The sequence below is a fragment of the Macaca nemestrina genome, chromosome 8 (assembly GCF_043159975.1).
Source record: "Macaca nemestrina isolate mMacNem1 chromosome 8, mMacNem.hap1, whole genome shotgun sequence".
Classification (NCBI taxonomy): domain Eukaryota; kingdom Metazoa; phylum Chordata; class Mammalia; order Primates; family Cercopithecidae; genus Macaca; species Macaca nemestrina.
Genome location: NC_092132.1, coordinates 46,069,012 through 46,086,575, shown reverse-complemented (window position 1 = coordinate 46,086,575; position 17,564 = coordinate 46,069,012). Strand labels below are relative to the sequence as shown.

The window sequence follows — 17,564 nt, the reverse complement described above, 5'->3', positions numbered from 1 at the left end:
TCTCCTTCATGTTTGAATGATATTTTCACAGGATATACTATTCTAGAGTGAAAGGTTTTTCCCTTCAGAATTTTAAGTATTTCATGCCACTCTCTCCTGGCCTGTAGTTTCCACTGAAAAGTCTGCTGCCGGACGTATTGGAGCTCCATTGTTAGTTTATTTGTTTCTTTTCTATTGCTTTTAGGATCCTTTCTTCATCCTTGACTTTTAAGAGTTTGATTATTAAATTTCATAAGATTGTCTTCTTTGGCTCAAATCTGCTGGGTGTTCTGTAAACCTCTTATACTTGAACATTGATATCTTACTCTAGGTTTGGGAAGTCCTCTGTTATTATCCTTTTGAATAAACTTTCTACACCTATATCTCTCCCTGCCTCCACTTTAGGGCTAATAACTCTTAGATTTGACCTTCTGAATTTATTTTCTGGATCTAGATAGATGTGCTTCACTCTTCTCTTTTTTCTTTTGTCACCTCTGGGTGTGTATTTTCAAATAGCCTGTCTTCAGCCTCCTTGGGTTCAAGCTGTTCTCCTGCCTCAGCCTCCTGAGTAGCTGGGATTACAGGCGTATGCCACCACGCCCAGCTAATTTTTGTGTTTTTAGTAGAGACAGGGTTTTGCCATGTTGGCCAGGCTGGTTTCCAGCTCCTGACCTCAGGTGACCTCAGGTGATCCACCCACCTCGGCCTCCCAAAGTGCTGGATTATAGGCATGAGCCACCACACCTGACTGTTTGGTTCCATTTTTAAAGGGATTGGGGAAGATCAAGAGATGAACCATGCCACTCCAAGGAGATTTAGTTATAGGACTATTGTTAATTATTGGGAAAGAAAGAGAACCAAGGGAAATAAAACCTCAGTAGAAGACTATTGTTCTTTTCATAAAATCAAATGTTTTTAAAAGCCCAATTTTATTAGCATTTGGTGCTTGGACCATTCTCTTGAAAATGCTGAGGAAAGAGACATAGGATAGTCTTAGTTTTTGTATCCTGATTCTGTCCTTTTGACCATTCCTTAATTTCCTTTTCAGATTTCTCTTATTATTTGATTAGCCTAACTGCTTTCTTCCCTCTAGTTCAGTTGCAGTTCTAGCTCTGGGAATCCCCCCTACCCCAACACAAACACAATGTTATCTTATATATTTTAAATGCTTCTCAATATGTTTATGTGGGTAAAGATGTCCCATAAACATCCCTAATTTCCCAAATTACCATCTTCCTCTTTCTCTTCAAATTCATTTTTTTAGTACATTTCATAAATGATTGTACCATTGTATCCTCTCAGTGCTTCAAACTATTCCTTCCTGTATCTTAAATCTATTTAGTTATATAATCTTATTTCTGTCTCTAAAATAAAATATTTTTAGAAATTTGTCACTCTTTTCAATATGACTTTTACTATCTCAGGTCATGCCTTTGTGATTTTTGTCCCAAATGCCTTAAATAATTTTAAAAGTAGTGGTGCTAAATAGTGTTTACCTACTTAGTACCCTAAATCCCCCAATCCATAGTCCATGCTCCATTAATTTTTATTTTTCTTAAATGCACACTTGAGATTTTATTTTTCCCCAGTTATATTTAAGTCTTTAGTTGTATTTCACTCTCCCAGAATAAAAGATTAATTCCCTAGAATGGGCATTCATGATCTAGCCATATTCCCTACATTTTTTTGCTCCATCCTGTTAAAACTACTCATATGTTCCTGAACGTATCATACTTTTCCTTATTTCCGTGTTGTTGCACAAGCTAGTGTCTGTTTCTGTGTTGTTCTTTCCTGCTTCTTGTATGATTGGCAGAGTCCTTCTCCTTCTTTAGGACTCTACTTAGAAATCGTTTGTACTATGTCCCTTCTCCTTTCATTGTGAGGCATATAACCCTACCCTTTCCACAGTTTTAAAGTTGTACCTGTCCCTTATTTTATAATTGTTTATTGCTGTCCCTCTTTCCTACTGTCACCACAAGATTCCTTGAGAATGCTATTTTCCTTTATTCATCTTTGAACCTTGAGTAGCTAACACAATAATTTGAACATAAATGTTAGTTAAAGAAAGAAAGGGAGAGGGAAGGAAGAGGATTGTTATGTTGACCAATTATATGCATAGAGTAAAATGAAATATATATAGATTTAAGTAGGCAATTAAGACCAATTTATGACACCTGGTTTAAGCCACATACATATCCAGAAGGCAGAGGAGTAGAGAACACCTTGATTGATAATCTCAATAAACTATATGTGATTGTGAGGCAGTGGGCGCGAGTCTGAGTTCTGTCAGGTTGTCCTATGTAGAATTGGTGGAAGCCCACATAGAACTGGAATAAGAAACAATTTAGGCTTACTTGGAGATTTAGGGGTGTCTGGGACAAGGGGAAAGGAATGCTAGAGAGTATTATCTACTTTGACACAGGAAAAATGACACAGGAAAAGGCTCTTCATAAAAGAAAAAGTAGTTGTTTTTAGAATGTATACTTGTTGGGGATACTAACTTCATGGGCTACAATGTTGGAACAGCTAGGGTTTTAAGTCATCAAATATGAGGAGTTTCGTCTATAGCAAAATGTTAATATTGATTAATAAAACTTCCTTTTCTTCTCCCTCCTTTTTTGTTGATTCTACAATGTCTCCAGTAATTCTATATTGTTTGTATAATCTGAATAAAGACTAAAGGAATAGCATACATAAAATAGTATTACCCTGAAATATTGGAAACTAGTCCAGAAAACAGTTTTACCTGTCATTGGTAATCACAGTGTGTCTCTTATTGAGTAATATTTGGAGTATTCTTTGATTTGAAGCATACTTTACAATACCTACTTCTGGATGAAATGGAGCTACACTTTGTAATAACTGTTTGTAAAATTAAAGATAGGTATAATAATATGTTTATACATTTATTCAACAGATTTTGTGTTTTTTAAGTGCCAGTCACTGTGCTTGGCATTGGATGTAATTTGAGCAATAGAAATGGTTCCGGATATGAGCTGGCATTCCATCTAAGGAGGTAATAAGTAAGCAAAAAATTACATTATTATAAATGTTAATTAATAGCAAACAAGGTAATGTGATATCAAAAAATGGGAAAACCTAATTTGATAGGGTGTTAAGTGACAGGGTTCTCCGAAGAGATCATAAAGAAGTGATTTAACCTGAAGGGACAGCGAAGAATTTGATATATTGAAGGGTAGCTGGAGTATGGTCAATAGGGAGAGTGCCACCGGATGGGAATTCAGAGAGAGGCGAGAATCAGCTTGTATACAGCTTTGTAGGCTATGGTAAGAAGTCTGGATTTAATTTAAAGTAGATTGGTAAAGCAGTGTTTAGGCAGAAGAATAACTTAAATCTGATTTATCCTCTAAATGCATAAAATCTGTAGATATCTACATATATTTTGTGAAGGTCTTTTTTTTTTTTTTTTTTTTTTTTTTTTGAGATGGAGTCTCATTCTGTCATCCAGGCTGGAGTGCAGTGGTGCAATCTCATCTCACTGCAACCTCCGCCTCCAGAGTTCAAGTGATACTCCTGCCTCAGCCTCCCAAGTAGCTGGAACTACAGATGTATACCACCATGCCCTACTAATTTTTGTATTTTTAGTAGAGATGGGGTTTCACCATTTTGGCCAGGCTGGTCTCGAACTCCTAGACTCAAGTGATCTGCCCACCTGGGCCTCCTAGAGTGCTGGGATTACAGATACGAGCTGCTGCACCCAACCTTAACTCTTTTTTATAAAAATAATTATATATTGAGTAAACAGGATTTGGAGTATTAAAAAAATATGGAAAGCAGAAGAAAAATAACTCACCACCAAATCACAAACCACTTGAAATTTTTAAAAACATACATCTTTCTAGGTTTTTATTCTACTGATACTTATTTGACCTTTATTAAATTGTATATAAAATCTCTGTTAATGTCACAAGAATGTTATCATTATCACATAATCTTCACAACTATCTTTAAAAGACTGCTACCATTTTGTACATGGCTAACACCACAGTTTGTTGAACCAGTCCTCAGTTTTGGACCTTTAGATAGTTCTATGGGAAATTTTTAATACTAAGCAATTTCTGTATTTCCTTAACATAGATTTCTGGAAATGGAATTAGTAAAAAGATATTAACTTTATAGATGCACCATTTATTAAATAGGGAATCCTTTTCCCATTGCTTGTTTCTGTTGGGTTTGTTGAAGATCAGATGGTTGTATATGTGTGGTGCTATTTTTGAGACCTGTGTTCTGTTCCAAGGGTTTATATATTCGTTTTGGTACCAGTACCAGGCTGTTTTGGTTATTGTAGCCTTGTAGTATAGTTTGAAGTCAGGTAGTGTGATGCCTCCAGCTTTGTTCTTTTTGCTTAGGATTGTCTTGGCTAGATTGGCTCTATTTTGGTTCCATATGAAATTTAAAGTAGTTTTTTCTAATTCTATGAAGAAAGTCAGTGGTAGCTTAATGGGAATAGCATTGAATCTGTAAATTACTTTGGGCAGTATGGCCATTTTTGATATTGATTCTTCCTGTCTGTGAGCATGAAATTTTTTTCCATTTGTTTGTATCCTCTCTTATTTCCTTGAACAGTGGTTTGTAGTTATCCTTGAAGAGCTCCTTCATGTCCTTTGTAAGTTGTATTTCTAGCCACATGCAGAAAACAGAAACTCGACCCCTTCCTTACACTTATACAAAAATTAACTCAAGATGGATTAAAGACAAATGTCAAACCCAAAATCATAAAAACCCTAGAAGAAAACGTAGGCAATACCATTCAGGATGAAGGCATGGGCAAAGACTTCACGACCAAAACACCAAAAGCAATGGCAACAAAAGCCAAAATCGACAAATGGGATCTAATCAAACTAAAGAGCTTCTACACAGCAAAAGAAACTATCATCAGAGTGAACAAGCAGCCTACAGAATGGGAGAAACTTTTGCAATCTAATCATCTGACAAAGGTGTAATATTCAAAATCTACAAGGAAGTTAAACAAATTTATAAGAGAAAAAGCAAATAACCCCACCTGAACAGACACTTCTCGAAAGAAGACATTTATGTGGCCAACAAACATATGAAGAAAAGCTCGTCATCACTGGTCATTAGAGAAATGCAAATCAAAACCACAATGAGATACCATCTCATACAAGTTTGAATGGCAATGATTAAAAAGTCAGGAAACAACAGATGCTGGCAAGGCTGTGGAGAAATAGGAATGCTTTTACACAGTTGGCGGGAGTGTAAATTAGTTCAACCATTGTGGATGACAGTGTGGCGATTCCTCAAGGATCTAGAACTCTATAGAAATACCATTTGACCTAACAATCCCATTACTGGGTATATACCCAAAGGATTATAAATCATAGTGCTATAAAGACACATGCACACATATGTTTATTGCAGCACTATTTACAATAGGAAAGACTTGTAACCCATCCAAATGCCCATCAATGATAGACTGGATTAAGAAAATGTGGCCCATATACACCATGGAATACTATGCAGCCACAAAAAAGAATGAGTTCATGTCCTTTATAGGGACATGGATGAAGCTGGAAGCCATAATTCTCAACAAACTAACACAGGAACAGAAAACCAAATACCACATGTTCTCACTCATCAGTGGGAGTTGAACAATGAGAACACATGGACACGGAGGATGACATCACACACCGGTACCTGTTGGGAGGTGGGGGGCAATGGGAGAGAGAGCATTAGGACAAATGCCTAATGCATGCGGGGCTTAAGACCTACATGATGGGTTGATAGGTGCAGCAGACCACCATGGCACATGTGTACCTATGTAACAAACCTGCATGTTCTGTACATGTATCCCACAACTTGAAGTAAATTAAAAAAAAAAAAAGTAGTTCTGAGCTTTTCATTGTCAAAGCTGTCTATAATTACCTTTATTGTTTTAGTAGTTAACATTGTGATTATAAAATCAGAGGATAACTTTGGAACATCTTGAAGTATTAATTACTGACTCATGGTTTGAGGTTACCATTACATCTTCCTGGTGGATTCTGTGACAAATGAGAAATAAGACACATAAGTAATTTAGAAGGAGATAAAATGTTAACTTAGGCTGAGCACTGTGGCTCATGCCTGTAATCTCAGCACTTTGGGAGGCTGAGGTGGAAGGATCGCTTGAGCTCAGGAGTTCAAGACCAGCCTGGGCAACATAGTGAGACATCATCTCTGCAAAAATATAAAATAAAAATAGCCGGGTATAGTGGCACCCCTGAGCCTGAGGTGGGAGGATCACTTGAATATGGGAGATAGAGGCTACAGTGAGCTGTGATCATGCCACTACACTCCAACCTGGGCAACAGAGTGAGACCATGCTTCAAAAAAGTAGCAAAAGGAACTCTTCTTTTTTTTTAACCAAGATATTTACCCTTTGTTCTTCATTCCTTCTCTAGAGTTAAGTTTCTATCTAATATAATTTCCTTTCAATCTAAAGCATTTATCTTACAGTTTCTTGTAGCACAAATTTTCTGAAGACAAATTCTCTCTGTCATTTTATTTTTATTTTATCTTCATCTTTGAAGGACATTTTCTATGGGCATAGAAATCTAGTTTGACTTTTTTAACATTTAAAAAATTCTATTATTTTCTGGTCACCATTACTTCTGATGAGAAATTATTCTTATGATTTCCTTATATATATAGTGTCTTTTTTTTTTTCTTCTGGATGATTTAAAATTTTTTTCTACGTTTGCTTTTCTGCTGTTTGATGATGATATATCTAGATCTCGTTTCTTTCTATTTATTCTTCTTGGGGTTTGCTGAGCTTTTTTAATCTATTGGTCGATATATGTCCATTTGGGAAATCGTTTTTCATCTCTGATATTGTGTTTTTAAAAATCTAATATTTTCATTTGACTCTTTTTTATACTTTCTCTCTGCTAAAATTTTCCTTCGATTCAAACATATTGTCTACTCTTTTTAATTACTTAACATCTTTATTATCAAAGTTGTTTTAAAGTCCTTGTTTGATAATTCCAATATCTGGGCCACCTCTGAGACTGGTGTATTGATTGTTTCTTCGTTTTATAATCAGTCATTTCTTCTTGCTTTTTTATATTTCACAGTAGTTTTTTATGTAATGTCAAATGTTGTGTATAAAGAGAATGGAGCCTATGTAAATAATGTTTATGTCCACAAAAATACGTGCCTCTTCTTTTGTCATGGCATTAGCATAGTTCCGTTGGGTCTGGTATTTGGCTTTTATTCCATATTTGAGCTATATATTATTCTTTTAAAACTTATGTTAAGTTCACTACAGGACCCTGTGTTTTTTGAGAGCAAGATTAGGATCTTTGTTTTTGTATGGTTTGTAGTTTCTGCTTAGTTCTCCTGATACACCTTCAGAATTCTGCATGCCTTGTTAACTTGTGCCTTAGGGAGGTATCTCTCAGTGCTTCTTTCTTTCTGCCAGACACAGATTGCCCTTCCTCCTGGTACTCAGTTTAAGGTTTAGAGTACTCGTGAGATTTCTTTTCATTCTCCTGCTTTGCACTCAGACTTCATTCATATCTATGGGCCTGCACTTCAGCAGGCATCTTATCTCTCCAGCCCTGCTTCTTGTCATTCTCATGAACAATTGATCGACACCTGTGGAAAATAGATGGCAAGTGGGTAGGATCCCCTGTGTCTAGAGTTCTCAGTGATTCTGAACTATCATGCACCCCCCAACTGGGTCTTTTGACATTTTTTTAAAGTGCAGTTATTTTCTTCTTATCAACTTTCTTCTCATACTACTCTGCCAAGAATGATAGCCACTATTCATTTCTTCTCTCCTGTGAGAGACCTTTGACTTTCACAGTTTTTATTCATTGGATTCCCTTAGGAACTCTGCTCTGATGAATGTTGAAAAGTTCTTGTTGCTACAAAGGGATAGAATTCTCTTGCAATTTTCTACATCCTATGAGAAGAGGAAGTGACCAGCTACCATATACACACAGCTACAAATCTTAATATTCCTTTATACCAAATTTGACAATTCCCCTAGATAAAGTTGCTAGTAGTTGGCAGCTCATCTCTGCTCTGTCGTTTCTTAGTCTCTGATTCCCCTCTTGCCTTTATTCCTTACCCTTGTTTTTGAAGTAGTGGTTCCTTTTTTATTTTATTTCTGTTATTTCCTTAACTATTTAGCCAAAATTATCGAAATTATTCTTAAAAAATTAGAGTAGCACGTAATTTCTTAGGAGCTATACAATTCTACAAATTTCTTTACTATAGCTGCTTAATAGAAAAATAGTGAGTTTTAACAACTTAGATGTAAATTAATATGTTTGTATTTTTTTGTCTCATTCATTGGTTTAAGAAAAAACACAGGATACTTTTTCCTAATATTACTTGATATATTATAGGACAGTCTCATTGGCTGGTAAGCTTCTATAGCTGCCAAGAGGCATGTATGTTTAATTTTAGTACTGTGCAACTTTGGTCTCTAACTCTTATTTCAGCTCTCATGTTTCAGCGTAGAATGTAACTGCAAATGACAGTGACACCCTGATTTCCACCTCAGGGTGAAGCCTGAGTGGAATGTGGATAAGTGAGCCATTTGGTCAGCGAGGAGAGCAGTAAACCACACTTTTCTCATTACTTGTCTCCCAGGCTAAAATTAAACAGAATAAAATACTGCCAAATTTTAGTGATCTGTGGTGGATCTGGTCTGTGTTAACTCAATATTAAACTAATTGCCCAGATATTTACATGTTAGAACTTGTGTGCTATTTTTAAAGGTTGGTATCTTGTGAATTGAGTATATGATGAAAATCTCTCTCTAAATTTAAAAGAACATTATCTCTAAATTGTAATTTCAACCAAATTGGTGTTAAATTAATGGATTACTCTCTTTTATCATCTATAACATTCATAAATTTTAAGGCTGGCTATAAGTCATGAGGTCATTTTTGGTATAATGTAATCATATAACTTTTAGTTTGGTGAAGTATTTTTAACTTCTTAATTATAATAAGACCTTCAAGTTTAATTTTCCTTTTGAAAATATTTATTACTTTTTTTTCAGTTTTCTCTCTATAAAATCTCAAATAAAATGGTGTCCCAATCACATGTTGAGAATTTGAAAATTCATTGAACACATTTAGTTTTAGACATATCTGAAAAGACTTCTATAATAATTTGTACAATATGGAGGATATCTGTAATTTCTTAACATACTTGCATCTTGTCCAGTTTGCATGCATTTAAATTTATATGCCATTTTGTTTACTAGGTTTTTAAATTTTTTCATCATAATCAAAAAATATATAGTATATAATGTGACCTGTACTTAGATACATAATCTTAAAAAACATAATCCTGAATTATTTAAAAAATCAATATCTTTTTTCTTTCTTTACTGTTTTTTCAATGTAACATTAGGTACGCACAAAAATAGGTAACATATATGTAAGTATTTAATTAAAATTATATAATGATATCATTTACTATTGGCTGAGAGGTTGGTCATAAATTTATTTGCCTTTATGCATTCTTTCCTCGGGTGATCTATCTTTTTGAGTACTTTTCTGATCTTCTCTTTATCTTCACTCGTTTACAACTTCTTTTTTTGCTTAGTGTAGATTTAATTATCCAGTTTGGGGTTTATTGGGCCTCCTAGATTTAAAGTTTATTATCTTTCAACATTTCTGTAAAATACTCAGCCATTACCTTTTTTTAAAACCATATTGCCTCTTCCCCATTCTCTAATATCTTTCTCAAGTCCAATAAGACATATGCTATGTCTTCTCACTCAGACCTCTCTCTCTCTAGCTTCATTTTAAAAGTTTCATTATTTTTCAATCTGGGGTTACATTCTAAACTATCTTGTTATGTAGCTTCCATTTCCTTAATTCTCTCTTCAACTGCATCTAACGTGCTTTTTAACATGTTCAGTAAGTTTTTTTACTTCAACAATTTGTCATTTCTATGATTTTCATTTTTCTTTAAAATCTGTCTACTTGTTGCTGGTGCTTTCTCATAGTTTATCTTCATGATTTCATAAATTTGTTTTTAAATATTTTATACATAGCTGTTTTATATTCTGTATTCTAATACCTTCAGTGCTTGAGGATCTAAATGTTTTATTCATTAATATTTTTGACTCTTATTAACAGTGGTTTGTTTTCTGCACTGCTTGCTGATTTTTTTGTTATGGGAAACATAAATGAAAGATCATAATTTGTAGATGTCACATAACAGTGAATTGGAGACTTTCTCGAAGAGACAACTTTTTTCCTGCTTTTTTCTAGTATCTACAGCTAAGGTCCCCAGCCTCTGGGCCATGGACCAGTTCCAGTCCATGGCCTGTTAGGAACTGGGCCACACAAAAGGAGGTGAGCAGCAGGCAAGCAAGCATTACCACCTGAGCTCTGCCTCCTGTCAGATCACTGGTGGCATTAGATTCTCATAGGAGTGCAAACCCTATTATGAAATGTGCATACAAGGGATCTAGATTTTGCATTCTCTTTATGAGAATTGAATTAATGCCTGATGATCTGAGGTGGAACAGTTTCATCCTGAAACCATTCCTCCACCCCTCAAATCCGTGGAAAAATTGTCTTCCACAAAACCAGTTCCTGGTGCCAAAAAGATCGGAGACTGTTGGTCTTCACAAGAAAGTCTACGGCTCATCTATCTCTCTGTCCTGGTGTCCCAAGTTTCAGAATCTCAGTTACATTTTTGTGTGTGTGGTGTGGGGGTGGACAAGAACTCATTTTTTAATGTTTCCTTTTCTAGCTGTAACTAGTTTCACAAATTTTCAGGAATCATTTTGGTGTTTACTTCCATATTTTAAAATAACATAGCTTTTCTTGTTTTTTTCCTGAATATTGATTTTGGAGCATTATTTATTGACTTCTTACTGTGGAAAATGATAATTGGCTATCTTTCACTTTCTCCAGCCTTCATCACATGTTCTTATTTGCTTATATCCTAAATTTGATTGATTAAATTGTTCTTTTATTATTTCAGAATTTGTATCATTCCATGTATTAACACTATTCACGTCACAGTTGTGTTGTATCTTAATAGCTATTCTTTCCTTTATAACATTTGATTTCCTTGTGTTTAATAATTGTGTTTTGTTGTTACTAAGCTTTCTATGTACCTGTGACTAATTCACTGTTGTAAGCCTTGGAATTCCCATCACTTTTCTCTGGAGTTAGATCTTTTGTCTTCTGGATCCAAAGTCTTCTTTCTTCATGTAATTTACTTTTCTTTTGGTGAATGTCTTCTTTATTGTTAGTAAATAATATGTATTATATATGGTACTTATGTGATATTATAGAACAAATTACAAGGGGTTCATTGGACAGAAGGAAATTCATAGTAATTTAAATCTAATTTTAATTTTATTTACATAGATTTTAGAAAGATCTTTTAACCCTTGAGATTGAATTATATATTTCTGAATTTAAATAAACCTTTTAAATTCTCTAGATCTTGTTCCATTAATTGCTTTAAAATCAAAAGGTCTTAGTAAACAACTTTTCATATTGGGGGAGAATTCTCTTTCTTACCTAGTAACTTTTTTGGGAGAATGAGTTGTCATCAAATAAGAATACAATGCAAATTAAATCTTACTGTATATATTGTACTACTTTATTCTTGTTAGTCTGTGGAGATGACAGTCTTTGCTGTAATAGCTGTAATAGAGCTGCTAGAATTGTTTGAAAACTGGATATCATATTGGGAAAGTCCTATTTATTTATCTTAATATGGTATTTTTATGGCTTTATTCTGGGTATAAGTGATACTTGGGAAGTAGAAGAATTTAGGTCCTTATGAGAAATTTGCAACCTATGAAAGTAATAAATATATGTTAAAATAAATATTCTATATTAAATTGGATTTTCAGTTGACTTTAATTATGAATCCCATTTGGCAGTCATCTTGTGTTTAGCTTTTCTGTATCTTTCTTTTCTGACATCTGCTTGAGTGAATCATTGCTCAACAGTACACATATTGGTCCTTGGGAGGGTACATTGCTTTTGTTGTCTGAGCATGTTGCCTAGGGATTTATACTGGTTCTGGGCCTATGGGAAAAATAGAACTACATGGTAGAATAGGAGTATACATGGCAAATTTTGGTTATTTGAAGATTCTGTGGAAAGCTTTGAAAAAAGGATAAATTTCTTTTTCTCTTACATTTTCTCCTTCATTCTTTTATCTGTCTTTTTATATATCAGTTTTCATAGGACTTGTTATTAATACTAATTTTCCTGGTTTAAATAATCTATAACATAATAGAACAAATGTACTATTTTCAGTTATCCTGAGAACCAGCTATGGTTTATTCTGATATATACTTTCTTAACCCCCTACCATCAGGCATTTTTTCTTTCTTTCTTTTTTTTTTTAAATAGACTTTTATTTTAGGTTCAGGGATACAAGTGCATGTTTATAATATAGGTAAGCTTGTGTCATGGGGATTTGTTGTGCAGATTATCTCACCACCCGGGTACTAAAAAATAAACCAATAGTTATTTTTTTCTGATCCTCTCCCTTCTCCTGCCCTTCACCCTCCACCCTCTGATAGACCCCAGTGTCTGTTTTTCCCCTCTGTGTGTCCATGTGTTCTCATCATTTAGCTGCCACTAATCAGTGAGAACATGTGGTATTTTGTTTTCTGTTCCTGCATTAGTTTGCTAAGGATAATGGCCTCCAGCCTTATCCATGTTCCTGCAAAGGACATGATCTTGTTCTTTTTTATGGCTGCATAGTATTCCATGATATATATGTAACACACTTCCATTATCCAGTTTGCCATTGATAGGCATTTAGGTTGATTCCATGTCTTTGCTATTGTGAATAGTGCTGCAGTGAACATACATGTGCATGTGTCCTTATGGTAGAATGATTTATATTGTTTTGGGTATGTACCTTGTAATGGGATGGCTGGGTTGAATTGTAGTTCTGTTTTTAGCTCTTTGAGGAATCGCCACACTATTTTCCACAATGGTTGAACTAATTTACACTTCCACCAACAGTGTATAAGTGTTGCCTTTTCACCACAATCTCACCAACATCTGTCATTTTTTGCCTTTTTAATAACAGCTGTTCTATCTGTTGTGAGATGGTATCTCATTGTGGTTTTGATTTGCATTTCTCTAATGATCAATGATCTTGAGCTTTTTTTCATATGCTGGTTGGCCATATGTATGTCTTCTTTTGAAAAGTGTCTGTTCATGTCCTTTGCCCACTTTTTAATGGGCTTGCTTTTTTTTCTTGTAGATTTGTTTATGTTCCTTATAGATGTTGGATATTAGACCTTGGTCAGAAGCAGAGTTTGCAAAAATTTTCTCCCATTTTGGCATTTTCTCCCATGCCATTCTCATCATGGCATCATCATCATGAAATGTTTGCCTGTTCCTGTGTCCACAATGGTTGTCTACATTGTCTTCCAGGATTTTTATAGTTTTTGGTTTTTATTTAAGTCTTTGATCTATCTTAGGTTGACTTTTGTATACGGTCTAAGGAAGAGGTCCAGTTTCAATTATTTGCTTATGGGTAGCCAATTCCAGCACCATTTATTGCATAGGGAATCATTTTCCCCATTGCCTGTTTTTGTCAGGTTTGTTGAAGATAAGATAGTTGTAGGTGTGTAGTCTTATTTCTTGGCTGTCTGTTCTGTCCCATTGGTTTATGTGTCTGTTTTTGTAAAGTTGTCATGCTGTTTTGGTTACTATAGTCTTGTAGTATAGATTGAAGTTGGGTAATGTGATGCCTCCAGCTTTGTTCTTTTAGCTTAGGATTGCCTTGACTACTCAAGCTCTTTTTTCATTTTATATGAATTTTAAAATAGTTTTTTCTAGTTCTGTGAAGAATGTCATTGATAGTTTGATAGGAACAGCATTGAATTTGTAAATTGCTTTGGACAGAATGGCCCTTTTAACGATACTGATTCTTCCTATCCAGGAGAATGGAATGTTTTTCCATTTGTTTCTGTCATCTCTTTGAGCATGTTTTGTAGTTCTCATTGTAGGGCTCTTTCACCTCCCTGGTTAACTGTCTTCCTAAGTATTTGATTCTTCTTTTGGCAAATGTGAATGGATTGCATTCCTGATTTGGCTCCCAATTTGACAGTTGTTAGTGTATAGAAATGCTAATGATTTTTGTATGTTGAATTTGTATCCTAAGACTTCACTGAAGTTCTTTATCAGCTTAAGGAGCTTTTAGGCCAAAACTATGGGATTTTCTAGATATATATTTTCATGTTGTCTGCAAAGATAGTTTGGCTTCCTCTCTTCCTATCTGGGTGGGCTTTCTTTCTTTCTCTTTCCTGATTGCTCTGGCCAGGACTTCCAGTACTGTGTCTAATAGGAGTGGTGAGAGAGGGCATCTTGTTTGGTGCCAGTTTTCAAGGGGAATGCAACAGCTTTTCCCTATTCAGTATGATGGCATATTTCCTATATGCTACAGGTATAGCTGATAACAAAATTGACAAATATCCCTTCCTTTATGTTTCATATATCCTAGTGGAGCTAATAATATTTGTATTAAAAATATATGTACAATTACAGAAACTTATATAGAGATGTATATAACCTGCACATAAATTGAGAATTGTATATTCTGCTTTAGGTAACTTCTATTTGAACTACTTTTCATCAGAAAGGGACAAAAAATAGGTTAGTTAGTAGGTTGGAATTGCAACCTGTTACACTTCAGCTTTGTGTTTTATGTCAGAATGTTGGCCTGCATTTAATCTAGGCTGCTCTTTTTCTTTGCTTTTGAACATTAAAAATTGTAATTTTTAATGATTTATTGAATGATTATAATAATTTATTTCAAATCATGAATCAATTTTTTAATATAATGAAAAAGTTATTTAGGAATATTTTACCTAACGTATTCCATTTTCAGGGCCGATATAAAAATTGTTCTTTGCCTAAAAAGTTGAGCTTATTATTATATTTTATGGACAAATGCACTTTTAATGAGATGTAATTCACTTTCCATACAATTATTTTATATTGTGTGATTCAGTGGTTTATAGTATATTCACCAGGTTCTACAATTGTTTTCTAATTTCAGAGTATTTTTATCACTCTCAAACTACATACCTCTTAGCAGTTATTTCTACTCTCCCCTCTCACAGGCCCTGGTAACCACAAATCTACTTTTTGTCTCTATGTTTTTGCCTCTTGTGGCAATTTCGTATAAGTGGAATTCTAAAATATATGTTTTCTTGGTCAGGCTTATTTCACTTAATGTTTTGAGATTCATCAATGCTGTAGCATGTATCAGTACTTCATTTCTTTTTATGGATGAATACTTTTCCATTGTATGGAAATACCACATTTTGTTTATTCATCAACTCATGGAAATTTATATTGATTTCACTTTTTGGCTGTTATAAATTATGCTGATATGAATATGTGAATACACGTTTTTGTGTGGACATAAGTTTTCGGTGTCCACATTTCCTCAAAAAGACATATAGTTACCATATGACCCAGTTATGCCATAGTATTTTCCAAAGTGGGTGTACCAGTTTACATTCCTACCAGCAGTGTAGCAGGGTTTGCATTCCTCCACATCCTTTCCAACGCTTGTTACTGTTTGTCTATTATGTCACAGCTATCCTACATGGTGTAAAGTAATAAATAGCTTATTGTTTTTTATGAGGAATTATATAGCAATTTAAAAATCTTATCTTCTAGGTGCTGTACTTCTTTGCAGTATACAAGGACTAGCAGTTAATATTGACCCAATCTTATATACATGGCTCATCTATCAGCCTCAGAAACGAACAAGTAGACATATGCAACAGGTAAGAGATTTTTAAATAGTTTTTTCTCTTAACAAATATTTTTCTTATTCATTTAGTAGAATTATATATGTCTTTTGATTGATTCTTTTTTAACAAATGTACCAGATTTCCTTTGTCTCTCCACTTTACCCCTTTCAAACAATTCCGTTCCCTTATTTTTGCATGAGAAATTGCATGTCATTATAAAGTTTCTTTGACTACTAAAGGGGCTTTCTGTACAATGGCTTATAAAACAGAAACTAGTTTAGGAGTCCTATTTCACCAGTCTTCATTCTTTCATAGTGCCTACATGTCCCTTCTCATGGTGTGCAATACATAAGAATTGCTCAATAAAAGAATTGGCATTTTTGTTTGTTTGTTTTGTTTTGAGACACAGTTTCACTCTGCCTCCCAGGCTGAAGTGCAGTGGCGTGATCTTGGCCCACTCCCTGGTTCAAGTGATTTTCTTGGGACCACCTCCCAAGTTCAAGTGATTCTCATGCCTCAACCTCCCGAGTAGCTGGGATTATGGGCATATACCATCGTACCCAGCTAATATTTGTATTTTTAGTAGAGATGAAGTTTCACCTGTTGGCCAGGCTGGTCTCAAACTCCTGACCTCAAGAGATGCGCCCACCTCGGCCTCTCAAAGTGCTGAAATTGCAGGTGTGAGCCACAGCTCCTGGCCAGCTTTTATTTTTATTTCTACCTTTCCTTGTCATATTTAGGTTTTTTCAAAAAACATGCATCGAATACCTAATTCTTGGATTGGGATGATTGGTGCAAAAAAGGTTGGAATATATGTTTGTTTAAAAAGGTATGAATTACAAAGTAGTAAGTAGACAATTATAGTTTCTAGAATACTTAAACATAAATCTGACAGTTTTGTTATTTTCATTTTAAAGATGAAGAAACTGATGTTTATTGAGATTCATTTATGTATAGTCAAACAGCTGTAAGTAAATGACAGAACTAAGAATTTTTGAGGCCAAATTTGTGCTTTATTGAATTATAATTTCCCATCAACTTAAGTATAATTTTGCAATATCCTATATGGAATAGCTTTGTATCCTTTTTCTGAAGTAACTTCAAGCTAGTTGATTGGAGAAGAATACACAATTTTATAATTATATAAGAATTAAAAAGTTTAACAAAAAATACTCTCTAAGGAGCACGTTTTAAAGGTTTTTCTTCACTTTGTCCTAATTTTATTTGAAACTTCTGCCATACCTGTCCCCATTTTTCCCTTCAATGAGTAGTTACAGAATGTAAGGCAGTATGCTATACACCATGGCCACAGAAATAAAAGTCATAGGTGAGAATATCCCTCCCTCTGAGAGTATGTAGTGCATTGAGAATCTTAAGGGATATAGTAATGCCATTTTTAGTAATTACTATGTATATGTATGTCCAGGATTATGTGAAAACAAAAAAGAGGAATAGTTCTCACAAGCAGGGTAGTGTGTGAAAAGGAGGAATTAACAACTAAGCTGAGTATCTAGGAGTGAGCCAGACAGGGAAGGTTGTTTTAAACTGAACTGTTTGAGCAAAGGCAAAGAAGATGCAAAAGCATGGCAAGAAAGACTTCAGTGGTTCCAGAATGGAGTGAAGTGTTCTTGTAGAGACTGGGAGAAATTGGAAATCAATTTCTGAAAAAAAAATTTGTAGTCCTAGGTATTTGAGACTTCATTTTGAAGGGTAAAGAGGAGCTATAGGAAACTGGTATTAACAGAGCTGGATTTTAGAAAGTTTACTCTAGCAGAATATAGAGAATGAGTGCTACAGAAGTTAGACTAATGGCAGTAACCAGTCTGGAAAA

The 17,564-nt window shown here is 34.5% G+C and overlaps 1 protein-coding gene across 9 annotated transcripts in view; it reads left to right on the top strand.

Moving 5' to 3' along the window:
• LOC105476071 (vacuolar protein sorting 13 homolog B) overlaps positions 1 to 17,564 on the top strand; it is an 859,286-nt gene that overhangs the window by 337,751 nt on the left and 503,971 nt on the right. For all 9 annotated transcript variants that reach the window (XR_003016738.2, XM_011731700.3, XM_011731704.3 and 6 more), the window contains one exon: positions 15,657 to 15,766. Coding sequence is in view for 8 of the 9 variants with exons in the window: in XM_011731700.3 (XP_011730002.2) it covers positions 15,657 to 15,766 (110 nt within the window). In the remaining variant the exon portion in view is untranslated. The remainder of the gene's footprint in view (positions 1 to 15,656; positions 15,767 to 17,564) is intronic.